Source organism: Mustelus asterias, chromosome 2 (genome assembly GCF_964213995.1).
Source record: "Mustelus asterias chromosome 2, sMusAst1.hap1.1, whole genome shotgun sequence".
Taxonomy (NCBI): Eukaryota; Metazoa; Chordata; class Chondrichthyes; order Carcharhiniformes; family Triakidae; genus Mustelus; species Mustelus asterias.
This window is the reverse complement of record NC_135802.1, coordinates 118,402,712-118,429,938: the sequence shown is the minus strand read 5'-3', so window position 1 is coordinate 118,429,938 and position 27,227 is coordinate 118,402,712. Positions and strand designations below refer to the sequence as shown.

At 44.4% G+C, this 27,227-nt stretch overlaps 1 protein-coding gene across 1 annotated transcript in view; it reads left to right on the top strand.

The window, feature by feature from the left end:
• LOC144510747 (leukocyte elastase inhibitor-like) overlaps window positions 1–25,951 on the top strand; it is a 50,948-nt gene extending 24,997 nt beyond the window's left edge. The window contains exons 4-7 of the mRNA XM_078240549.1: window positions 10,021–10,138; window positions 12,088–12,230; window positions 12,315–12,482; window positions 25,413–25,951. Coding sequence (XP_078096675.1) covers window positions 10,021–10,138; window positions 12,088–12,230; window positions 12,315–12,482; window positions 25,413–25,880 — 897 coding nt within the window. The 3' untranslated portion in view covers window positions 25,881–25,951. The remainder of the gene's footprint in view (window positions 1–10,020; window positions 10,139–12,087; window positions 12,231–12,314; window positions 12,483–25,412) is intronic.
• Window positions 25,952–27,227: the final 1,276 nt, after the last annotated feature.

Here is a 27,227-nt window from a genome sequence, read left to right as displayed (position 1 = left end):
CGCTGAACTTCAGATCGAATGAAGATCCGATCCTCAGCGCTGTAACGCCTACTCTTAGTCGCGATGGGCTTGCAGCCTGGCACAAGATTCTGGAACAGGGAGGGTGTGGTAATCTTCAGCGTCGAAAGGCTACAGGCCTCTTGCGTTGGGCAATTTGGAAGTTGCTGTTCTCCCACTGAAAGCGGAGGGAGTGGCCCACCGTACTGTAGGGTTACACTCTTCAAGTGGACCATGAAGTTTAGTCCGAGGAGTATTGGCGCGCAAAGGTGCGGCAACACCAGGAGCTTGAAGCGCTCGTAAACCGTGCCCTGCACCGTTAAATTTACCATGCAACTCCCTAGCATGGCGACAGACCGGGACTTTGATGCCATCGAAATTGTCTGTTTGACAGGTTGGATCTGGAGGCCACACCGCTTCACAGCGTCTGGGTGAATAAAACTCTCAGTGCTCCCGCTGTCAAACAGACAATAAATCAAGTGGTTGTTTACCTGAATGTCCATCATAGACTTGTCGAGTCTGTGAGGCTTGGCCTGGTCCAGGATGATCGATGCCACCGTTGGTTCGTGAATGCCATTGCAGGCAGCTGAGATAGATGAAGATGACCCCTGCATGGTCGTTTGCGGTCGGTGCCGACCAACATGGCCGCTCCCATAGGTCGCACGTGGGTGATGGCGCCAAACTCAGCGACCCCTGGTGGTCACGCATCTCCGACTCCGTCGACTGTAATGGCATCGTCCTGGCCTCGCACGTGGACGAAACCCTCGATGATGCCGACGACGAAGAACCGGGCTCCGGGGAGTCGCAGGCCGCACTGCTGTTCCTGGAAGTAAGTTTAGATCGGCATACTTTCGAATAGTGCCCCTTCTTACCGCAGGCGGAGCACAACACAGCTTTAGCAGGACACCGTTGCCGAGTATGCTTCGCTCCCCCACAGGAGTAACACCGCGGGCCGCCCGGAGCTGCTGCCGTCATCAGGCCCGAGTGTGGGCACGCCATCACGCAGCTTTTCGAACCCGGGACGAGGAGGGATCAGCGACTGCTCCTGCCACGTTGTCTCCACGTGGTCTTCAGGATACAATACTAGGCTTTTGGAGGCCGTCTCCAACGTATCCGCTAGTTCTATCGACTTAGTGAGGTCAAGATTACCTTGCTCCAGCAGTCTGAGTCGGATATAAGATGATCCGTTTCCCGCCACAAACGCATCTCGAGCGAGGTCGTTCATGTTCTGGTCTGCCGACACTGCTTTGCAGTTACAGCCCCTGGCTAGCTGTAGGAGCTCGTTCGCGTATTCTTCCGTCGTTTCGCCGGGCTGCCGTCGTCGAGTGGCTAAGAGGTATCGAGCATGCATTTCGTTTGGCGGTTTAATGTAACGCTTCTTAAGAAGCTCGAGGGCCCTTGTGTAGTCGGTGGCCGCACGGATCGCGAGGTATACGGTGTCGCTTACCCTCGCGTGGAGGACCCGGAGTTTGTCATCGTCTGTGGTGACCGCTGCGGAGGCTGCCAGGTAGTCCTCAAAACATTTCAACCAGTGGTCGAAGGTGTTAGAGGCGCCCGCCGCACGTGGATCCAGTGTAAGACGTTCAGGTTTTAACATCTGCTCCATACTCTCTGTATCGTTTTCTTTTTTTTTACGACGAGAGTTTACTTAACAGTAAATAAAATTGATGCGCGTTATCACACACGAGGCTTGAGATGCTCAGGAAATAAAGGCTTTTATTTACTGTTACAACGAAGCTACTATGTATAGTACACGATCCCAGACTGAGGGGTCCCAGACAGAGCAGTGACCTTTATACCTCTCCCAGGAGGCGGAGCCCGACTGGGATGTACCATAATAACTATAATACAGGTGTAACAGCCCAACCCTAACCCCAACAGCAACAAGTAGAACAACCCATCCCTAACCCCAACAGCAACATATATACATACTTGTAGTACTGGCCAGACCCTGGCTCAGTACATTCTAGTGGGAACCAACGATGGTTCACCACACTGTGTTATGGTTCAGGTCAGAAACTCCAAAGTGTTTTATGGAGCCCGCCTGGATCATAAGTTTCGCACCTTGAATTTGGCTAGGATAAGCATATATTTCACCTCAGGTATGATTCAAATGACCCACTTTTTATCAGACAAAGTTTATTTAAGAATATAATTAACATGTATGCAAACAAAATTAGCAATAACTGTTATCAGTACAAACAAAAAACAAAACAACCTCGATAATGTATAACTCTTAGCAAAGATATCTAAGATGTTTGAATCCAACCAATCTCATAAACAAAAATCCTTCCACAGCAAAGACTAATGCTCACACGATACTGGAACTGAGTCCTTTGGATGAATGCTGCAATTTTCCTGATCACTCAGACCAGTTTGAAGTCAGAACAGCTTCCCAGAACACCAGGGAGACTCTGGTCACATCACCAACGGCAGATTTTCCACTGCAGGAAGGCAAGAAGCCTTGCTTTCAGCTAACCAGCAGAACTTCCAAAACCCAGGGAGAGAGAAAGACACACCGCTTTCAGTCTGATGTCCCTTCCAAAACTAAAACCTGCAGCTCAGAACTGAAAATGAAAGAGCTGCTGTCATCTGACCTCCAAACATTCTTCCTCCTGACAATGCAGGGTCATAAAAATAATTCCCAAAGTGAAAATAAACAACCCCCATTCAAACCACTGAAGCAGCAATAAAAGGGCTCCTGGTTGACACTCCAGTCCCACAATGAGAGTTGAGAGCTATAGAGAACATGATCAAAAAAACTGATCAAAAAATCAGTTAGTGTGCGGGTACGCTAGCTGATTTCAAGAAAAATATAGATATAACTCTTGGGGCTAAAGGGATCAAGGGATATGAGAGGAAGGGGGGAATCAGGATACTGAATTTGATGGTCAGCCATGATCAAGATGAAACATAGAAACATAGAAAAACTGCAGCACAATACAGGCCCTTCAGCCCACAAAGTTGTGCCGAACATGTCCCTACCGTAGCGATTACTAGGCTTACCTATAACTCTCTATCTTACTAAGTTCCATGTACTTATCTAAAAGTCTCTTAAAAGACCCTATCGAATCCGCCTCCACCACCGTTGCTGGCAGCCCATTCCACGCACCCATCACCCTCTGAGTGAAAAACTTACGCCTGACATCTCCTCTGTACCTACTCCCCAGCACCTTAACCCTGTGTCCTCTTGTGGCAACCATTTCAGCCCTGGGAAAAAGCCTCTGACTATCCACTCGATTAATAGCTCTCAACATCTTATACACCTCTATCAGGTCACCCCTCATCCTTCGTCTTTCCAAGGAGAAAAGGCCGAGCTCACTCAACCTATCCTCATAAGGCATGCTCCCCAACCCAGGCACCATCCTTGTAAATCTCCTCTGCACCCTTTCTATGGCTTCCACATCCTTCGTGTAATGAGCCGACCAGAACTGAGCACAGTACTCCAAGTGTGGTCTGACCAGGGTCTTATAAAGCTGCAACATTATCTCATGACTCCTAAACTCAAATCCTCGATTGATGAAGGCCAGTACACCATACGCCTTCTTAACCACAGCCTCAACCTGCACAGCTGCTTTGAGCGTCCTATGAACTCGGACCCCAAGATCCTTCTGATGAATGTCTGAGCAGGCTCAAAGGGCCGAATAGCCCACTCCTGCTTCTAGTTTCTATGTTTCTATGTAGAAACCCTACAGTGCAGAAGGAGGCCATTCGGCCCATCGAGTCTGCACCGACCACAATCCCACCCAGGCCCTACCCCCACATATTTTACCCACTAATCCCTCTAACCTACGCATCTCAGGACTCTAAGGGGCAATTTTTTTTTTTAACCTGGCCAATCAACCTATCCCGCACATCTTTGGACTGTGGGAGGAAACCGGAGCACCCGGAGGAAACCCACGCAGACACGAGGAGAATGTGCAAACTCCACACAGACAGTGACCCGAGCCGGGAATCAAACCCGGGACCCTGGAGCTGTGAAGCAGCAGTGCTAACCACTGTGCTACCGTGCCTCACAGCTGCCAAAGGGAGCGGTGTAAAGCCACTGACGCTGATTCTTCATGAGGTCTTGCTTCAGTTGGGCACTGGTCTCTTCCACTTCCATCTCACAATCCATGTTCTCATCACCTGGAGGGACAGGTGTAGTCGAGGCCCGACGCTGGCAGTGGCCTTTTCCATGGCTGGTAATGAGGTCTGCACTGGTGTGGGCTCCCTACTCCTGAGATGGTCCAGGTGCCTCCTGACAATAAGTCTGGCACTTGGACCTTATAAGTCTCATTTTTTCTATTTTGATCCCAGGGGCTCAACTGAGGCCATCCCCAACGTTCCTCATGTGGACTTAGTCGCTGGTTTTGAATGTTCTTTTTGTCCTTGCAGAATCATAATTCTTCTTCTGATTCTCTTGTTGGGACTCCACCCTCTCTGCCAGGTTCAGGAACAGTGACTTGTTCAACAGTTCAGCAGACTTGAAAATTGAGTTGGAGTGGAATTTGGTCACACAGTCATATAATGATGCCATCATCAAATCTGAGCTCATCTTTTTTCATCAGATAGTGTTTCATTTCATCTGAGGGCTGTGCTCTGAATCCCCCATGTAATATATGTCTCAATTTAGATAGGACTGGGTCCTTTTATACCTGGCCTTGATTTGCCTAGTAATAAGTCTCACAACACCAGGTTAAAGTCCAACAGGTTTATTTGGTAGCAAAAGCCGCTAACTTTCGGAGCACTGCCCCTTCATCAGGAGAGTGGGAGTTCTGTTCACAAACAGGGCAGATAAAGACACAAACTCAAGTTACAAAATAATGATTGGAATGCGAGTCTTTACAGGTAATCAAGTCTTAAAGGTACAGACAATGTGAGTGGAGCGATCATGGGCATTCGGCCTCTGATCTTTGGGTAAGCATTCTCCAAGGCGGCCTTCACGACACACGACAGCGCAGAATCGCTGAGCAGAGACTGATAGCCAGGTTCCGCACACATGAGGACGGCCTCAACCGGGATCTTGGGTCATGTCACACTATCTGTAACCCCCACGACTTGCCTGGACTTGCAAAATCTCACTAACTGCCCTGTCTGGAGACAATACTCTTTAACCTGGGCTTAACGCTCTCTCCACTCACATCGTCTGTACCTTTAAGACTTGATTACCTGTAAAGATTCGCATTCCAACCATTATTTTGTAAATTGAGTTTGTGTCTTTATATGCCCTGTTTGTGAACAGAACTCCCACTCACCTGACGAAGGGGCAGTGCTCCGAAAGCTAGTAGCTTTTGCTATCAAATAAACCTGTTGGACTTTAACCTGGTGTTGTGAGACTTCTTACTGTGTTTACCCCAGTCCAACGCCGGCATCTCCACATCTTGATTTGCCTCACAGTCACTGGCAAGGTGTCCAAAAAATTTGAGAGTCTATATGATTTCTTCTACAGCCGGTAGTAAAGCTGGGTTTAGGGGTAAATTCAGATGACTGTGTATCGGCGTTAACTATCCGGGTCTTGGGGTAGTGCACTCAGAGGTGTTCATAAGCCTCTAGTAACAAGGTCCAATGCTGTATCCAGGCAGAAGCAATGGGGAGTATTGCCTTGTTTTCCCTAAAAAGTCCCAGCAATGGTTTATGATCTGTTACTATGATGAAGCGTCTATCGTAGATGTATTGTTGGAATTTTTAACGCTAAAGAGAACTGTCAACCCTTTTTTCAATCTGGGAATACCTCACTCAATGTCCAAGAGGGTCCTAGATGAGTACGCAATAGGCTTCTCTGTTCCATCTTTCCAGCGGTGTACCAGTACCACCTTCCAGGTTTGCTAAGTGTTAGTGCTCTGAAGTTCCTGTGACCAAGACATATCCGGGTACACCACTGAGGTAACCCTTTCAGTATGTTCTCCATGATCCATTGAAAAATGGCATATGTAGATGAGAACCTGTAGGGCTGGAAATAGGCCCCATCGCATACTTCTGGGAAGGCTCGTCTAATTCAAGTTGGAGATAGTCATGTTTCATGTCCAACTTGGAAAATGCTACCCCACCAATTAACCTGGCATACAAGTTTTCAATCGGGGCATGGGGTATCGGTCAAGTTTAGAAAGTCTATTGACAGTAAACTTATAGGGCCCTATTTTAACATTTGATTCTAAGTGCTGGGAGGACTTGAAACAGGGAGTGTTTCAGATCCGACTTTTAGACCCCATATGCACTCTGCCTGAAAAAATATCAGCAATTCCGAATCGTGTAGTAGAAGCCTGTGGGCGGGGCTTAACGCACCTGAAATCCTGCAGCTCAGATCGGTGCTTCCAACTGCGCATGTGCAGAAAAATAAATTATAGAATGCCGCTCCCCTGCCACATCCCTCCCGGGCTGGATAATGCTTCCCCCTAGCCCCCACAGACATTGCACATCTCCACAACATTACTGACCCCCTTATCCCTACACCCCCTCCGCCACCCAGACCGATAGTGTGCCCCTCCCCCTTCCCCCCCACCGATCTCAGGCAGAATGGCAGCGGACACCTCTCCCCCCCCCCCCACCTCCCACCGATCTCAGGCAGAGTTGCAGCAGACCCTCCCTTCCCCCTCACTGACCTCAGGCAGAGTGGCAGCGGATCACTCCTGTTCTTCTTCACTGATCTCAAGCAGAGAGCCTTCGGATCCACCTTCCCCTCCCCGCTCCCTCCTCCCGCACCGATCTCAAGCAACGAGCCATCGGACCCATTTTCCCCCTTCCCCCAACCGATCTCAAACAGAGAGCCGTTGGATGCTCAGCACTTACTTCCTCACTAACTAGAGCGCCCGAATCGAATTTTTGTAGAGCATGTCTGTTTTGCACCGATTATGGATGGGCAGGGAATTCCACAGATTCACAGCCCTTTATGAATACATGCAAATGCATTAAAATGGCCATTGTGCCCGTTTCAGGCACCGTCCCAATCATGGCCATTTTCTGGCCTTGGTAAAGGGGGAACCAGCGTGGAGGTGGACGCAGATCGCGCTACTCGCTTCATGCCCGACTTTACAAGTTTTCACACCCGAAAACCGGCACAATGCGATGATAAAATCGGGCCCATAATCTCCACAAAGCTGGACCAACTTATCCATATTGAGGAAAGAAAAACAGGTGCAGCCACGCTGTGAATTCTTTTCGAAATAGCACATATTTTGACTGTCCCTATATTTTTGCCTCGGCAATACTTGCAATAGTCCACTGTCTGTCTGTGCACGAACACAAAAAGCAATGTTTCAAACTGCTCTAACTTCTTTAAAATCAACTTTAAGCATTACAAAAAGTCACAATGTTGTCACAATGTTCTTCAGTCTTTAATTGCTCAAATGAAATGTAAAGTAAATTCCATCTTAGCCTGGTTAATAAGAACATAAGAACATAAGAACTCGGAGCAGGAGTGGGCCATCTGGCCCCTTGAACCTGCTCCGCCATTCAATAAGATCATGGTTGATCTTTTTGTGGACTCAGCTCCACTTACCCACCCGCTCACCATAACCCTTAATTCCTTCACTGTTCAAAAATTTATCTACCCTTGCCTTAAAAACGTTCAATGAGGTAGCCTCAACTGCTTCACTAGGCAGGGAATTCCACAGATTCACAACCCTTTGTGTGAAGAAGTTCCTCCTCAACTCAGTCCTAAATCTGCTTCTCCTTATTTTGAAGCTATGCCCCTAATTCTAGTTTCACCCGCCAGTGGAAACAACTTCCCTGCTCCTATCTTATCTATTCCCTTCATAATCTTATATGTTTCTATAAGATCTCCCCTCATTCTTCTGAATTCCAATGAGTATAGCCTCAGTTTACTCAGTCTCTCCTCAGAAGCGAACTCTCTCAACTCCGGAATCAACCTAGTGAATCTCTTCTGCACCCCCTCCAGCGCCAGTATATTCCTTCTCAAGTAAGGAGACCAAAAATCTACACAGTACTCCAGGTGTGGCCTCACTGGCACCTTATACAGCTGCAACATTACCTCGCTGTTTTTAAACTCCATCCCTCTAGCAGTAAAGAATAAAATTCCATTTGCCTTCTTAATTACCTTTGCACCTGCAAACCAACTCCTTGTGGTTCCTGCACAAGGACACCCAGGTCCCTCTGCACAGCAGCATGCTGCAATTTTTTACCATTTAAATAATAGTCCATTTTGCTGTTATTCCTACCAAAATAGATGACCTCACATTTACCAACATTGTACTCCATCTGCCAGACCCTCACCCACTCACTTAGACTATCTATATCCCTTTGCAGACTTTCAGCATCCTCTGCACACTTTGCTCTTCCACCCATCTTAGTGTCATCTGCGAATTATGACACACTACACTTGGTCCCCAACTCCAAATCATCTATGTAAATTGTAAACAATTGCGGTCCCAACACTGATACCTGAGCCACACCACTAGTCACTGATCGCCAACCAGAAAAACACTCATTTACCCCCACTCTTTGTTTTCTGTTAGTTCACCAATCCTCTATCCATGCTAATACATTACCCGTAACACCGTGCACCTTTATCTTATGTACCAGTCTTTGGTGCGGCATCTTGTCAAATGCCTTCTGGAAATCCAGATACACCACATCCACAGGTTCCCCATTGTTCACTGCACATGTAATGTTCTCAAAGAATTCCACTAAATTAGTCAAACATGACCTGCCCTTCATGAACCCATGCTACGTCTTACCAATGGTTGTCATGTTCCTGAGAAAAGAATGACGATGTAGATTAATTAATTGTAAGCAACCATTGTTGAACTAACTTTACTTCCTGCTCCGCAGTAGACAGGGTACTTTGGCAAAATGCTCTGTTCTTACCATAAACTAGAGTGACCAAGGTGAAAAGAGGCTTTTTCAATTCTTTCAAAGGACGTATTATTTTTGAACAGAAACCTTATTGAGCCATACTTCCAGAGACAGAGGGGATCGTCAGAACATTGGTGTCAATGTTTTTAAATCAAAACTTATGTTTGTGTGTGTGATGCAATGTTGTAATACACAAAGGTAACAGTTTTCTTTAGGGGAGGTGATGGCACGGTGGTATTACTGCCGGACTATTAATCCAGAAACTCAGCTGATGTTCTGGGGACCCTGGTTCAAATCTTGCCATGGCAGGTGGTAGAATTTGAATTCAATAAAAAAGATCTGGAATTAAGAATCGACTGATGACTATGAAACCATTGTCGATTGTTGGAAAAATTCATATGGTTCACTAATGCCCTTTAGGGAAGGGAATCTGCCACCCCTACCTGGTCTGGTTACATGTGACTCCAGAGCCACAGCAATGTCATTGACTTTCAACTGCCCTCCAAGGGCAACTAGGGATGGGCAATAAATGCTGGTCAGCCAGTGAATCCCATGTTCCATGAATGAACAAAAAACAAATCTGTTTTACCAATGATGGGATCTATTTGATTGAGGAATATAAACTTTACTTTTAAAATTAACATTTCTTAAAGTCAGAAACAGTAGAGGATTAGTTTTTCATCAAATCATCGAATCCCTCCAGTGCAGAAGGAGGCTATTCAGCCCATCAAGTCTGCACCGACCGCAATCCCACCCAGGGCCTATCCCCGTAACCCCAAATATTTACCCTGCTAATACCCTGCTAATCTCGAACTAGGCATTTGACCCTAGTAAATTTGTCACTAGGGTCAAATTTAGCATGGCCAATCAACCTAACCCGCGCATCTTTGAACTGTGGGAGGAAACCGGAGCACCCGGAGGAAACACACGCAGACACGGGGAGAATGTGCAAACTCCACACAGACAGTGACCCGAGGCCGGAATCGAATCTGGGTCCCTGGCGCTGTGAGGCAGCAGTGCTAACCACTGTACCACCGTGCCGCCCCAATATAGACAAAAGCCGCACGTTATAAAGACAGATCTTTGTGAATGTGCAGTAACTTCTCTGGCTGGCGGGGGTCGTGCCAAGGCATCCAAAAAATTTAACTCAATGTTTCTCTTTCCTGTTAGTAAACTTTCTTCCATTTGTATTTAAATTGTTACTTAACATTTATGTTCATTCTTTTTCAGGAATTCCAAAGTCATGTTTCAAAGTTTTACGATGCAGAATTGGCTTCCGTTAGTTTTCAAAATCAGCCAGCAGCTGCCATAAAAGAGATCAATGCTTGGGTAGAGAACAAGACAGAGGGTAAGATGTATTTGACATTTGTACATCTGCTGGGATTAAATCCAGGGAGAAGTAGTTCTTGCCCTATTAAAATGAAAATAATGCTGAATTTGCAGAAATAACATTACTGCTGTCCTCAGTGAAACCATACTGAATGGTGCTGATGGGTTACAGAAGGATACTAGTGGTAAATAAAGGACTTCACTTTATAGTAAACTTAATGGGGCGACCTTGCCTCCTCGTCCCAAATGGACGATGGGCGGGGTGAGCCGGTAAGATCGCGCAAGAGATGGAAAATTGGGTTTGCGCCCAATCTCTTGCGATCTTACCGGGCCTGGATATCCGGCATGTCAAACTTCCAGCACGTGTTCTCACAGAACATGCACACCAACAGACAACCTGGGGTAGCTTTCAGCTGTTTTTTAACCATTCTTTGCATATTCAATGTGAGAAAGTGAATCCATAAAATCTGTTTGGGCATTTTTTGATGAGAAAATTTCTTGATGAGATGGCTATTACATCCCTTTGTCTTTATCAGAGATGGCAATTAGCTTCTGGATTCTTTTTAGAGGTACCTAGTCTGGTAACAGACTGGGGTCCCTGTAATAACTGGGCTCTACCAGTTGAGAAAAAACTATCGTTGTTTATTAACGAACAACAATTATTTACAGTGTGATGCTGATTCAATGCTTCCAGGCATGACTTTAGGATCTAACTGCTGGGACAAGCCCAGAAAGGTTGGAGTGAAGCCCCAACTCAGTTCCTGATTGGTCACCCTGGATCATGTGACCCTTTCAGAAGATCCTCCATTAAAGGCAGAGAAGATCTGGGCAGGAGGGCTAAAGACGATGGTGAGGGAGTGAAAGTGAGGATGAGAGTAGGTGAGAGTGGGTGAGGTTGAGAGTGGATAAGGTGAGAGTAGGTGAAATTGAGTAAAGGTGAAGTAGTGTGTGGGTGAGGAATGGTGAGAGGGTAAGAGGGTGAGTGGGTGAGTGTGGGAGTGGATGCAGGTGAGAGTGGGCATGGGTAATAGTGGGTACAGGTGAGGGTAGGTGTGGGTGTATGAGGGTGGGTGATGGTGGGGGTGAAAGTAGGTGAGGGTGGATGAGGGTGAGGAAATGTGTGTCAGTGGGTGCTCCCATTAAAAAAGATAAAAGGAAGGAAGTATTTGTTCAATAAAATAACTTTTTTATTGTATTAAATATATGCATATAAGACATAGAAACATCTTATAAATTTGATTTTGTATATTTATACCTATTGCACTATAATAATATTCTTTTGTGGTTTAATTCTTCAACATAGTAAGAATGTTTTTCAGGGGTCTTTCAGTACTTTTGGGAGGTCAAAAGGGTTCTGCAGCTGGAAAGGTTTGGAAACCCTGTCTTAGAGCATCACCCTGCTGTAATTCAGCCATTTGCTTGTGTATCCATTTAACAAAAAAAACCTGAAATCAGATTTAAAGTCCAATATTTCTGGATGTAATTTGGTGTTTTTTCCTTTATTATTATGACTAATGGCAGCCGAGCTTGTAAAACATTAATTTAATTCGATTTAGTTTTGCAAGTTGTATGGTAGTCACCAGTAAATTGGGTAAAATCAATCTTCTATTTACATTTATCATCGCTATAATCTATTTAAAACCTATTATACTAATCAACTCAGTAAAAGAGATTGTTGAACTAAGAAGATAGGAAATTGGCATGAACTCACCGCTACAATCTATTTAAATAATTCTCCAGCACTACTTATTGTGTTCTGGCAAAATGCACTCTTCCAGGAAATTCTGAGCCCATCTCATCGATCTGACCAAAACAGAAGACTCTAAAATTTACTGTTGTCAAATTGAACATTGCTGTGAAAAGTAGTATAATAATACCCTAATTATCAACTGCTAAAATATTGTTGTCCTAAATACGAGTCTGTCATCTTGTTAAATTGGAACAACTAATTTTTGTGCTCTCATTTAGGTACAATCCCAAACATACTGTCGACGGACAGCATTACAAGTCTCACAAAACTTGTTCTTGTAAACGCCATCTACTTTAAAGGGAACTGGAACAGCAAATTTACCGAAAATAACACATATGAAAAATCGTTCTGGCTGAACAAGGTTTGTTGCTCTGGTGGTAAAATACTTCTTGTTGAAATTTTACATTTTTTGCTCTGTCAAATTAATACTGAACTTCCTTCGCAGGTGGAGTCCAAGAGAATAAATATGATGTCCCAGACAAAAACATTTCGGTTTGGTTACATTCAGGAACTCCAAACCGGTGTTCTGGAACTACCATATGTGCAGAATGAGCTGAGTATGATTATCCTGCTGCCTGATAGCATCAATGATAACTCCACTGGATTGGAAAAGGTAACAGAAAGAAGAAACAAAAGGAAAATGGGGATGTTTACATTCAGTCAGAGTGATTTTAACTGTATGGTTTCGGGTGAGTTTTGTATGGGAAATCGCTGGTGACAGTTAGTTTTCCATTTGCCTATAGCAGTATGAGACCATCAGGCCTATTAACCAGAACCCCACCTCCTAACCCTGAACCCCAACTGGAATGGAAGAAGCAAAAACAAACAGGAATCATACAGAACCTTGAGCCAGTTCTACTATTCAATGAGATTATGGTTGATTGTTGTCCTAATTACATATCCCTGCCTTTTCCCAGTATTCCTGAATACCTTTGAGTTATAAAAATCAATCTTAAATTTAAAATGATCAACTGACCAAACATTAACATTAAGAGTTCAAAAGTTCTGCTACCCTTTGCACATGGAGGTAATTCCAAACTGTGCTCCTAGTAGGCCTGGCTCTAACCTTTAGACATGATCCCTTGTCCAAGAATCTCTAACCACCCTAAAATAAAGAGAAAAATATAACGAATGCTGGAGATCTGAAATAAAACCAAAGTGCTGGAAAAACTCAGTCGATCTGGAAGCATCTTTGGAGAGATATGGAGTTAACATTTTGAGTCTAATATGGCTCTTCTTTGAAGAAGCTCCGTTTCTCCGTTCATAGATGCTGCCAGACCCGCTAAGTTTTCCCAGCACTTTCTGTCTATAACTACCACATCTGTTCCCATTAATATCTTGAAGACTTAGATCAAAAGACCTCTTAATCTTTTAAAGTCATGCAAATACACCACAAAAATGTGTAATCTCTTCTGATAATTTACCTTTTAACTCCATATATTATTCTAGAAAAGTCTAGCTACCCTATCTAATTTAGAATGACATATTTGTCCTCACCAGGAAGACATGAATCATGTACCAGAAGGTTTGGGAGAAACAAGTTTTAGTGAGGAGCTGAAGGAAATCAGTATTAGTAGAGAAATGGTTTTGGGGAAATTGATGGGATTGAAGGTTGATACATCTCCAGGGCCTGATAATCTTCATTGCAGAATACTTAAGGAAGTGGTCCTGGAAATAGTAGATCCATTGGTGGTCATTTTCCAAAATTCTTGGACTCTGGACTGGTTCCTACAGATTGGAAGGTAGCTAATGTAAGCCCACGATTCAAAAAGGGAGGTAGAGAGAAAACAGAGAACTATAGACCAGTGGGCCCAACATCAGTACTGGGAAAGTTTCTAGTGTCCATTATCAAGGATTTCATAGCACAGAATTTGAAAAGCAGTGGTCTAATCAGAAAACGTCTGCATGGATTTACAAAGGGGAAATCATGCTTGATGAATCTATTGGAATTCTTTGAGGATGTAACTACTCAAGTTGACCAAGGAGAACCAGTGGATGTTGTCTATTCAGATTTTCAGAAGGCTTTTGACAAGATCTCACATAGCAGACTACCATAAAGTTAAAGCACATAGGATTGTGGATAGTGTCTTGAGATGGATAGAAAGCTGGTTAGCAGACAAGAAGCAAAAAGTTGGCATAAATGGCTCTTTTTCCAATTGGCCAGCATGACTAGTGGGGTACCACAGGAATCTGTGCCAAGACCCCTGTTCAGATTATATATTAATGATTTGGAAGAAGGAACTAAACATATTATCTCCAAATTTGCAGATGGTACAAAATTGGGTAGGAGGGTGAGCTGTGAGGAGGATGCAGAGATGCTTCAGTGTGATTTGGACAAACTGAGTGAGTGAGCATACACATGGCAGATGCAGTATAATGTGGATAAATGTGAGGTTATCCACTTCGGTAGCAAAAATAGGAAGGAAAGTTATTATTTGAACGGGTGTAAATTGAGAGAGGTGGATGCTTAGCAAGACCTTGATATCCTCTTGCATCAGTTGCTGAAAGTAAGTGCGCAGGTACAGCAGGCAGTAAAGAAAGCAAATAGTATGTTGGCCTTCATGGCAAGAGGATTTGAGCAGAGGAATAGAGATGTTTTACTGCAATTGAACAGGGTATTGGTGAGGCCACACCTGGAGTATTGTGAGCAGTTTTGGTGTCTTTATCTGAGGAAGGATGTCCTTGCTGTAGTGGGAGTACAGCGAAGGTTTACCAGGATGATTCCTGGGATGGCAAGTCTGTCATCTCAGTCATCTCCTTAGTCAGGAGAGACTTAAGTTGATTAGAATTATATTCACTGGAGTTTAGAAGAGGGAGAGGGGATCTCATAGAAACTTATAAAATTCTAACTGGAATAGACAGGGTCGATTCAGAAAAAATGTTCCCAAATGTGGGGGAGTCCAGAACTAGGGCTCATAGTTTGAGGATAAGTAAACCTCTTAAGACTGAGGTGAGGAATAATTTCTTCACCCAGAGGGTGATGAATCTATGGAATTCACTACCATTGAAAGCAGTTGAGGCCAAAATGTTGTGTGATTTCAAGAAGGAATTAGATATAGCTCTTGGGGCTAAAGGGATCAAGGGATATGGGAGAAGGGAGGAATCAGAATATTGAATTTGATGATTTGTCATGATCAAAATGAAAGGCGGAGGCAGAGCATTCTCGAAGGGCCGAATGACCTACTACTGCTTTAGTTTTCTATGTTTCTATATAAGATATCCTTCCCAATATGTAGTCCTCGGATCTAAACACAGTGCACCAAATGTGATCCATCCAGGACTCTTTAGCGCGATGGCATGACTTCTACCCACATGGGTTTTTGTCTTTTAAATATAAAAGCCAGCATTTCATCAGCTTTTTAGTTTTCTGTATCTTCTTACTTTCCCTTTACCCTTTTTAAGTTGCTCTTTTCCCTCGTTACGCCTCCTTTCACTTCTCCACTATTAGCTACCCTGCCTTCCCAATTCCCTATTCAAGTACTCCTTAACCTTTCTGCTTTCTTCCCTTGTACAGGGCTTGACTCCTTCCTAGATAAACTTACAGCTTCCCTCTGTGCCTCTCTTAGCCTCCTCCAAATGGCTCTTTGAGGCACTCAGCGCTGGCTTATTATTAGTAGCAAACTCAATTACCCACCCACTCTTTCATCAAACTTCCTGCTTGGTGTATATATGGAGGCGTTAATCTTGCTAATGACCTTCCTGTCCAAATCACTGTCCCACTGCTGACCCTGTGAGCTCTGCCAGTCAATCAGCTTTCATTACTTCTCATACATGTCTCCATCTAGAATGCCCCTTCGCTTATGAACAGGGCCCGTCCCACCCATAACTCAGAGTAGGTGATTGCATTGACATTATGACCTTTACAGAAATTTGGCTGAAAGGAATTGACATTTTTTTCCTCAATGAAGCCCTGCCATCTGGTTATATCTTCCACTATTTTCCCCACCAAGATCATCACAATGATGGTGGGACATTTATCACCTTGATCCGATCCCCTATTCTTCTGAGCATCTCACTTTGTTCCATCCTGCTCACCTCTCATTGAAAACTATCATTTGCTATTTTCCCTTCCAAATATAACAAAGATTTTCTCACCAAGATATTTTCACTGTTACTTTCTTCAGCCTCTGTACCGTAGGACTTTGCATCTTCAGTGATTTCAGCTTCCACCGCAATTCATCATGTTTTTTTCTCCTTGTGAGTTCATTGCCTTCTTATCCTCCCCTAAATCTCTTCCTCTATGTAAACTTTCTGATCCATATTCACGGTACCCCTTTGACCTTGCCATCTCTTGCTCACCCCAATTACAGATAAGGCCATCTCTGATCACTTCCTTTTATCACTCACCCCCCCCCCCCCCTCCCAACCCCCACCTTCCACACCCAACCTGCTGTAAGTGTCCCTGGAAAGTACTATTGCCACTTTGCTTACAGCTGCACATTTAACATTCCAACTGTCTAGCTTTTTACCCATGATTCACCACAACATTTTGACAGATTTTGATTTTTCCAAGCATTTCCTCACCTACACCTTTGATGTCCTAGTCCCAATAAATTCATTGTTCTCCCTTGCTCCCAGTATGGCCAAATCTCTGCTTCCTTCAGTGCAAGGGATGCAGACTTGAAAGCATATGGTGAACAACTGGTTTAGCCATCCACCACCAGTTATGGCTTGGGTGGGATTTTCCAGCTGTGCTCGCCTCAACACTGGAAAATTCCGCCCGAGATCAATGGACCTTTGCATGGTCCGTGTCCCGCCTGCTACGATTCTCGTGGTGGGTGGGAAGGGAAAATTCTGCCCTGTGTGTTATTGCTCTTCTTTGCTTAAACAGTTCACTAAGTCCAAAGATGTGCGGGTTAGGTGGGTTTGCCATGCAAAATTGACTCTAGTGTCAGGGGATTAGCAGGGTAAATATGTGGGGTCACGGAAATAGGGCCTGGGTGGGATTGTGGTCGGTGCAGACTTGATGGGCTGAATGGCCTCCTTCTGCACTGTAGGGATTCTATGATTCTATTTTCTCTACTGTGAACCATTAGCTTAAAACCCCTCTCCCTTGTCCCCCACCCTCTCCACCCTCATCTCCAACACTAGGGAACTCATGCATTTATCACAAAGATCACAACCATGCAATCAGCTGCCTCTTACATATCCTTCCATATTTTAAAGTTTATTTATTAGTGTCACATGCAGGCTTACATTATCACTGCAATGAAGTTACTGTGAAAATCCCCTAGTCGCCACACTCCAGCATCAGTTCAGGTACACTGAGGGAGAATTTTTAGCACGGCTAATGCACCTAACCAGCATGTCTTTCAGACTGTGGGAGGGAACCAGAGTACCCGGAGGAAACCCACACAAAAACAGGGAGAACGTGTAGATCTCGCACAAGCAGTGTTCCAAGCCGGGAATCGAACCCTGGTCCTTCCCTTCTCCTAGCCCATACTTTCTTTAGTGCTCCACCCTATCCAAGCCTTGAATTCCATCTTTCTCTTGTTTCTTTCCTATCTCTACTTGTACCCTTTCTGAGTTCATTTTATCTATGAGGTCACCTCATGTTCTGTTGATTTTACTTATTAAACTGACATTCCTGGTCCCCATGTTATCCAATTATGTTAACAGTTCATCTTTCTTCAGGTATTGCCTCTTTCTTTTCAATCTTCCATCAACATTCCTCCTCAAAAAAAACCTTTCACCCCTCCTTTTTCTCTTCAAAGTCCTTGAATGTGTTGTCTCCCAGATTCATTTCCATTTTTTCTGGAACTCTATGTTTAAATTCTTCCAATCAGGCTTCTCCCCTGTCACAGTACTGGAGCTGTTGCAATCAAAGTCATAAATAATATCCTATATGGCTGAGACATGGGTAACTATTTCCTCCTGATTCTTTTCATAAGTTTGGAAGTTCATAAGATATAAGAGCAGAATTAGGCCATTCGGCCTATCAAGTCTGCTCCACCATGCGATCATGGCTGATGTGCTCTTCATTCTCATTTTCCTGCCTTCTCCCCATGACCCTTCAACCCAGTGCCAATTAAAAATCTGTCTAACTCCTCCTTAAATTGACTCATTGTCCCAGCATCCACCACACTTTGGAGTAGCGAATTCCACAGATTCACAATACCTTGGGAGAAGTAGTTTCTCCTCAGCACTTGTTTTAAATTTGCTACCCCTTATCCTAAGACTATGACCTACTTTATCCATACCTTTTATCATCTTGTATACCTCAATTTGATCTCCCCTCATTCTTCTAAATTCCAGAGAGTATAGGCCTAAACTGTTCAATCTCTCTCTTCATACGACAAACCCCTCATCTCTGGAATCAGTCTAGTGAACCTCCTCTGAACTACCTCCAATGCCACTACATCTTTTCTCAAATAAGGGGACCAAAACTGTGCACAATACCCCAGGTGTGCCTTGTATAGTTGCAACATTACTTCCCTATCTTTATATTCTATTCCTTTAGCTATAAATGCCAACATTCCATTCGCTTTCTTTATGACCTGCTGTACCTGCATGCTAGTTTTCTGTAACTCATGAACGAGGCCACCCAGATCCCTCTGCATCGGAGCTCCCCGAAGTCTCTCCCCATTTAGATAATAAGTTGCCATCCCATTTTTCTGACCAAATTGCATGACCTCACACTTATCCACGTTAAACTTCATCTGCCACATTTTGGCCCACTCTCCTGACCTATTTATATCCATTTGTAAGGTTCTTATTTCCTCATTGCAATTTATTGTCTCACCTATTTTTGTGTCATCTGCAAATTTGGTTATAGAGCCTTCTATCCCTGTATCCAAGTCATTAATATAGATTGTATATAGCTGGGGCCCAAGGACCAAACCCCGTGGCACCCCACTAGTTACTTATTGTCATCCAGAAAGAAAAATATTTATCCCGACTCTCTGCCTTCTGTCCATCAGCCAGTCATCTATCCAAGCTAATAAATTACCCCTAATTCCATGTGATCTAACCTTGTGAATTAACCTTTTGTGTGGCACCTTATCAAACACCTTCCAGAAGTCCAGTTTTACTACATCTACAGGATCCCCATTATCCACTTTGCTTATTACATCTTCAAAGAACTCTAGCAAATTAGTCAAACATGATTTGCCCTTCATAAAACCATGCTGACTCTGATGGATAGCATTTTGACTTTCCAAATGACTTGATATTGCTTTCTTGATAATTAATTCTAACACTTTCCCAACAACAGATTTTAAACTAACTGGTCTGTAATTTCCCACATTTTGCCTTTCTTCATTTTTGAATAAGTGTGTTACATTAGCATTTTTCCAATCCACTGGAACCTTTCCTGTGCCCAGGGAATTTTGGAATATTATAACCAATGGAGGCACTCTTTCTGCCTCCACTTCCTTAAATACCCTAGGATGTAGGCCATCAGGCCCGGGGCATTGTCTGCCCTCAATCCCAATAGTTTGTTGAGTACCTTTTCCTTATCGATGTTGATTGTTCTAAGTTCTACCCTTTCTATTACCTCTGACTTGCCCGTTCCTATAGGAATGGTACTAGTGTCCTCCACATTGAAAACTGAGGCAAAGTATTGATTTAGCATCTCTGCCATTTCAGTGTTCCCCACTATTAACTCTCCAGTTTCACCTTCCAAGGGACCAAAGTGACTCTCTACCCTTTTATCTACTTATAGAAGCTATTGCTGTCCTTTTTGATATTTTGCACTAATTTTCTTTCATAATTTACCTTGGCTCTTTTTATTTCTTTTTTAGTATCACTTTGTTTATGTTTGAAAGTTTCCCAATCTTCCAGCTTGCTACTGGCCTTTGCAATATAGTATACCTTAGTTTTTGTCTTTACATTGTCCTTGACCTTCTTGTTTAGCCATGGATGTTTTTTACCCTCCTTACTTTCTTTCTTTCTCACTGGGATATATTTTGGTTGTGAGGAATTGAGTATCTCCTAAAACAACTGCCACTGCTTATCCGCCGTCCTACTTTTAGCCTTTCTGCCCACTCGACGCGGGCCAAATCTTTCCTCATTCCTATGTAATTTCCTTTGTTTAATTCCAGAACGCTAGTATGGGATGCCACTTTCTCACCTCCAAACTGAATTTTTGTATCTATCATACCATGGCCACCACTCCCTAGGGGATCTTTAACCATGAAGACATCAATTAATACCTCCTCATAACACAATACCAAATCCGGAGTAGCCTGCTCCCTGGTTGGTTCCACAAATACTGTTCCAAGAAACAATCTCCAATACATTCAATGAACTCTGCCTCCAGGCTACCCTTACCAATTTGATTCTTCCAATCTATGTGCATATTAAAATTACCCATGATTATTGCTGTACCTTCCTTGCAAGCCCCCAGTATTTCCTAGTTTATACTGTGCCCCAATGCGGAATTACTGCCTGGGGACCTATAGATTACGCCTACCAAGTACTTCTTCGCTTTGCTCTTTCTTATTTCTACCCAGAATGATTCCACATCTTGATCTACTGTACTTATGTAATTTCTCTTTACAGCACTGATCCCTTTCTTTACCAGCAAAGCTACACCACGTTCTTTCCCTTTCAGTCTATCTTTCTGAAATCCTGAGTACTCTTGGATATTCAATTCCCAGACCTGGTCTCCTTGTAAGAATGTCTCAGTAATTAGAGTCATAGAGTCATAGAGGTTTACAGCATGGAAACAGACCGTTTGGCCCAACTTGTCCATGCCGCCCTTTTTTTTTAAACCCCTAAGCCACTCCCAATTGCCTGCATTTGGCCCATATCCCTCCATACTGATCTTACCCATGTAACTGTCTAAATGCTATTTAAAAAACAAAATTGTACCTGCCTCTGCTACTACCTCTGGCAGCTTGTTCCAGACACTCATCACCCTCTGTGTGAAAATATTGCCCCTCTGGATCCTTTTGTATCTCTTCCCTCTCACCTTAAACTTATGCCCTCTAGTTTTAAACTCCCCTACCTTTGGGAAAAGATATTAACTATCTCGTTGATCTATGCCCCTCATTATTTTATAGACCTCTATCAGATCACCTCTCAGCCTCCTATGCCCCAGAGAAAAAAGTCCCAGCCTATCCAGCCTCTCCTTATAACCCAAACGATCAAGTCCCAGTAGCATCCTAGTAAATCTTTTCTGCACTATTTCTCGTTTAAAAATATCCTTTCTATAATAGGGTGACCAGAACTGTACACAGTATTCCAAGTGTGGCCTTACCAATGTCTTGTAAAACTTCAACAAGACGTCCCAACTCCTGTATTCAATGTTCTGACCAATGAAACCAAGCACGCTGAATGCCTTCTTCACAACTCTGTCCACTCGTTACTCCACTTTCAAGGAACTATGAACCTGTACCCTTAGATCTCTTTGTTCTGTAACTCTCCCCAATGCTCTACCATTAACTTAAGTCCTGCTCTGGTTCTATCTACCAAAATGCATCACCTTGCATTTATCTAAATTAAACTCCATCTGCCATTCGTCAGCCCACTGGCTCAATTGATCAAGATCCTGTTGCAATCCGAGATAACCTTCTTCACTATGCCACCAATCTTGGTGTCATCTGCAAACTTACTAACCATGCCTTCTATATTCTCATCCAAATCATTAATATAAATGACAAATAACAGTGGACCCAACACCAATCCTGAGGCACACCGCTGGTCACAGGCCTCCAGTTTGAAAAACAGCCCTCTACAACCACCCTCTCTGTCTTCTGTCCAACGCCGGCATCTCCACATTCTGTCATCAAGCCAATTTTGTATCCATTTAGCTACCTCACCTGGATCCCGTGAGTTTTAACCTTATGCAACAACCTACCATGCGGTACCTTGTCAAAGGCCTTGCTAAAGTCCATGTAGACAACATCAACTGCATTGCCCTCATCTACCTTCTTGGTTACCCCTTCAAAACACTCAATCAAATTTGTGATACATGATTTTCCACTCACAAAGCGATGCTGACTGTCCCTAATCAGTCCTTGCATCTCCAAATGCCTGTAGATCCTGTCTCTCAAAATAACTTCCAACAATTGCCACCAAATCACACCCTTTTGTTTCTTTTTGCCCCATTAACTCATTAATTTTGTTCTGAATACTTCGTGCATTTAGATACAAAGCTTTTAAATTTGTTCTGCTGGTAAATTTCTCTACTCTTTTATAATTCCTTGGTGCATAAAGACAATCACCTGTTCTGTCCCTCACCTTTATTGTCTGGTAATCCAATTTAATATTGGGTAGATGGAAGTTATTGTTTTCAGTCCCCACTACAAGCCATGGACTCCATCCCTCTCTTGGGCAATATTCTGAAATTAAGCCAGTCCATTGTAACCTTGGTGTCACATAACCTTTAGATGAGTTTCCATCATCATGTTTGTGCCATCACTAACACCACTTATTTCCATCTCCTTTGCATCTTCTGACATTGCCTCTGCTTGTCTGCTGCTCAAATCTTCATTATGCCTTCATTACCTCTAGACCTGAAATCATTCTAAACTCTGTGTCTTAATTCACAAGTCCTGTTCACCTATTAGTTCTATGCTCACTGAGCTACATTGATTCCCAGTCAAGCGACTTCTTGTTTTTAAGTGGACATGGAATGCCTCAAGCATACCAGCAGACACCACGGGTGTGATTTTCCCGGCCTGCTGTGCTACTCGGGTAAGCGTAGCGGGCTGGGATCTGTCAACAGGGGGGCTGTAATGGGATTCGCAATTGGCATCCAGCCTATCGTGGCATTCCCAGGCCATTTTTGAAAATGTAATCAGCCTTGCACCAGGAATCAGCACATGGCTAATTACAATATAGAAATCTTCATTTCCATGTCATTAGCGAGCCCAGGACAGTCTTGTCTGGGCTTGCTAATATTCCCCATCGCACCTCCGGGAGAGGTTACCACCAGCAGGGATTAAAGCTGGTCCCCATCAACGGGGACCAGATATGATGACCTCGCTGATAGGAACAGAGGACATTGAGCCCCCCTCGGGAGGTCTGGGGCAGGGTTTGCCCCTTGGCCAGTGCCAGCCTGGCACCCTGGCACTACCCACTGGGCAACCTGGCACTGTCAACTGGCACTGGGCAGAGCCTGAGGTGGCAGGGCCTGAGGGGGGTGGGGCTGATCGGTGGTGGTGGTGGGGGGAGCTGCTGCGCATTCTGCATTAGGGATTGGTGGGGAGGAGGGAGAGGGGGATCGTGGCTTGCTTTGGGGGTGGTGGATTCGCTGGCCATGGGGCAGAGGTCAGGGCTGGCCTGGGAGAGGGGCGGGAGGCTGGCGATTGGTGGGAATGGGGGTTGGGGTTGTCAGGGAGGCTGGTGATTGCGTGGGGTGAAGGGGTTGGGGAAGCCGACAATTGGTGGAGGGAGGGTCAGATGACAACAGGAGGTCAGCGATAGCGTGGCCAGTGCACATGCACCGATCTCCCTACGGATAGATTGGTGCGTATGCAATGGCCTATTCAGTGCGCTGATGCCGGCCTCTCGAGTGGGATTAGGGCTCGCCCCCACTTTCCGGCCTGAATCTCCAAGCAGACTCTGTAAAGCACATAGTGCTGGAAATCCATCCAACTAAGTACGCCCAAAAAATGCAACCTGCGCTGTTCCCCATGTCCTCAAGTAGCCACGCATTCCCCAGCCTGTCCTCAAGTGATTGAGGGTTGTCCAGATTTTTAATGGAAGATTGAAACCTCTGACCTGACCACTCAGGTCAGTTACCAAGCTGCAGTTTGTGATGTTTGCAGTAATCTAGGAGGTGGAGCTGGTGTCAGTTTGTAGGATATGGAGTGTACTTCAGGTAAATGACAAATAGATGATGGATACTCTGAATGGTTGAATGGGTTTAGGATGCATTAGTGAGGCAGGTCTCCAAAAGACTTCCCTAGAAATTCATTCCCAAATTTATCAATGGAAGAAATGTTTGAGTTCCATTTGAATTTAAAGGCGATATTGTGGGTAAAGATGTTGATAGATGGAAATGGACTATGGATGGAGACACCAAAAGACAGAAGTACAAGCAGCCAATTAGACATACGAGGGACTTACTAAAGTTGGTGTGATGATGGATTGATGGACCTGATTCAGGTGGCATTTGCAATGGTGAAACTATTTTGCATTGATGTAAAATGCATTGTTTGTGCATTGTTTGGGGCAGCACGGTGGCACAGTGGGTTAGCACTGTTGCCTCACAGCGCCAGGGACCAGTGTTCAATTCCTGGCTTGGGTTGCTGTCTGTGTGGAGTTTGCACGTTCTCCCCGTGTCTGCATGGGTTTCCGCTGGGTGCTCTGGTTTCCTCCCACAGTCCAAAAGACGTGCAGGTTAGGTGGCCATGTTAAGTTCTCCCTCAGTGTAATAAATACACTTTTCTAGGGGCGGCATTGGCCATGCTAAGTTCTCCCTCAGTGTAATAAATACACTTTTCTAGGGGTGGCATGGTGGCACAATGATTAGCACTTCTGCCTCACAGTGCCAGGGACCCGGGTTCGATTCCCGGCTTGGGTCACTATCTGTGTCGAGTTTGCACATTCTCCCTGTGTCTGCGTGGGTTTCCTGCTGGTGCTCCGGTTTCTTCCCACGGTCCAAAGATGTGCAGGTTAGGTGGCCATGTTAAATTGCCCCTTAGTGTCAGGGGGACTAGCTAAGGTAAATGCATGGGGTTATGGGGATAGGGCCTGAGTGGGATTGTGGCTGGTGCAGATTCAAAGGGCCGAATGGCCTCCTTCTGCATTGTAGGGATTCTATGATTCTATGATCTGGCAGTGGAGCTTCCCGATCAGAGGTGATTTTATATTACTGTTAGCGGATTAGATCAGAAATTGAAGGTATATTATGAAGGCAGGCTACTTCCAAGGATTTTTCTATTTTGGCATTAATGTGAGAATAAGCTGTTTCACTTCGGGCGCTATTCTACTGGCAAACTAGGAAGCTTTTATCAAGACAAACTTTATTTAGCAACATAGTTTAACTATAACAAATTTAAAAAGCTTAACTGTTAACATTGAGTAATACTTAAACATGACAAAATATAAACCTTAACTGCTAACCATTCACTTTGAGTTCCAATTCAAGCAATATTCCTCTTATAGACTTAAACCCTCTGTTTAACATTAGTTAGCAAAATACACAGATACTTGTTTGTCTTAGGTTAACAGTTTTGGAACTTTCAGAACATATTTGGAGATGAGAGAGACAGAGAAATGCTTGCTTCTTCTGGAAGCCCAGGCAGCAATTGTTTGTATTTTTAAAAATGAAACTGAAACCCTTTCTTCCTGCAAACTTAGCTCCTCCCATTAATCACATGACTTCACCCCAGGGTGAATCTAAGTAAACATAAATACATTCATCTGTTTTAACAAACACTCCATTTCTAAAATGAGTACTTATCTTGTTCTTCTAGGCACTAATTTAAAGGTTTTCCGAGACAAATTGGCACCCTGCAAAACAGATCTGAATTCTAAACATAGCCCTTACAAAAACATGATATAAATATATTTCTCAAAGGCATGGTATCATCATATTACCAAGTAAACACCATTTTATATTCATCAATTTATGTTTCCCTTCTGATAGCTGGAGCAGACACTCACATACAAAGAGCTGCTCATTTGGACCGACGCACAAAATATGATGGAAGTGATGGTTGAAGTTCATCTGCCCAGATTTAAGCTAGAAGACCAGTTTGACCTTGAAGATGTACTTCCAGCAATGGGGATGATTGATGTCTTTGATCAGTCAAAGGCAAACTTGACTGGAATGTCTAAAACAAATAGCCTTTTTTTGTCAAAGTTTATTCACAAGTCCTTTGTGGAAGTTAATGAAGAGGGCACAGAAGCAGCAGGTGCCACAGCAGCCATAATTACCCAGCGAAGTGCAGAATTGAAAAGAAAATTTGTAGCCGATCATCCTTTTCTGTTTTTCATCAGACACAACAAAACACAGAGCATTCTATTCTTTGGCCGATTCTCCTCTCCAGGGGATGAAGTCAAGGAAAGTGGCAGTGCATCCAACATAACACAGCAGATTCAATGCTGCATATAAAAGGTTGATAGGTGGAGAAAGGTGTAATTTTGATTGAAATAAATACTTTGCACTCAGTCGTGTAAAAGATCACTCTGCGATTCTCAATTAATGAATGGTGACAATCTGGCAAATGGGATAGTTCAAACTATATAAGGACATCTCATTTAACAAACCGAATTATGCTTGTGTCATAATAATTGCATTTAGGACTTCAGTTTTGAACATCTCCTTTGATGACAACGTGTTTTAAAATATATAGGCTGGGATTATCCAAAAGAATTTGAAGTGTCAAATTTGCATAAAAACTCAAATTCGTTGTTTTTTTTAGCAGGATATTCAAAATTAATCTCCCACATTCTGAGCACTGCAGAGTACCGTAGCGAGATTCAGATTGAAAATCCGGGGGCCGATTCCTGCTGGAGAGGGCAGCAGCATAGCGCTGGATGGGCCACTGTGCATGTGCCAATCTGTCATAGTGGCGTATGCACAGTAGCACCTCACTGCCGGCCTCCCAATCGTTGGCCAGCTCAATCGCTGGCCAGCACATCAACCCCCCCCCCCCACCAGTGCCCTGCCCTCCCAATAGGCCCTGCCCCCTCTGGCCTCCTGGACATCTTTGGGGCAGGCCAGCCCCCCCCCTCTCCGGCCCCGCTCAGATCTCCCCGTGCACATCGCCCTCCCACTGGCAATCCGGATCTCCCAATCTCTCCCCACCCCTGGCACCCTTGACCACCCCCCACACACACCCGGCAGTCCCAGCAGCAGCTGCCCCAATGACCGGCCTGGATCAGCCCCTTCCCTCGCTCTGACCACGATCCCAACTGCAGAGTGGCAGCAGGACCCCCAACCCTCACTGATTTCCCCCCACAGGCCCTGCCCTCCCCCCCCCCAATAGGCCCTGGCCCTGCCCCTTGACACTGCCTAATGGCCAATGGGCAGTGCCAAGATGTTCCTTTGGTCTTGCCACTTTGCCCCTTGGGCAGTGCCAGGGGGTCAGGCTGGCAATGCCCAGGGGACACCCCCCTTACCCCTGACCTCCTGGGGAATCTCTTTGGCCTCTAATTTCCAGTGCAGAGCTGACAATGCTGGAAATCTGGGTCCCGGAGAAGTGTGGAGGCCATGGTGCCCAGAGGGGAGCCTGCTAAATGGCCTCTGCTGATGTTCCCTGGCCCGCTGTGCTGCTAGAGCAGCACAAAGGGCTGGGAGAATCACCCCCATGTTGTTTTCATTAAATTGGAAATCTTAACTTGCAAAATTATATTCTTGAACGGCATACTTCTGTTACTCAAACTATTTTTGGCTCCAAAAATTCAACTTTTCTAGTGCTGAAATAAAATGACACAAAAGGCATTTTTAGCACTGAAC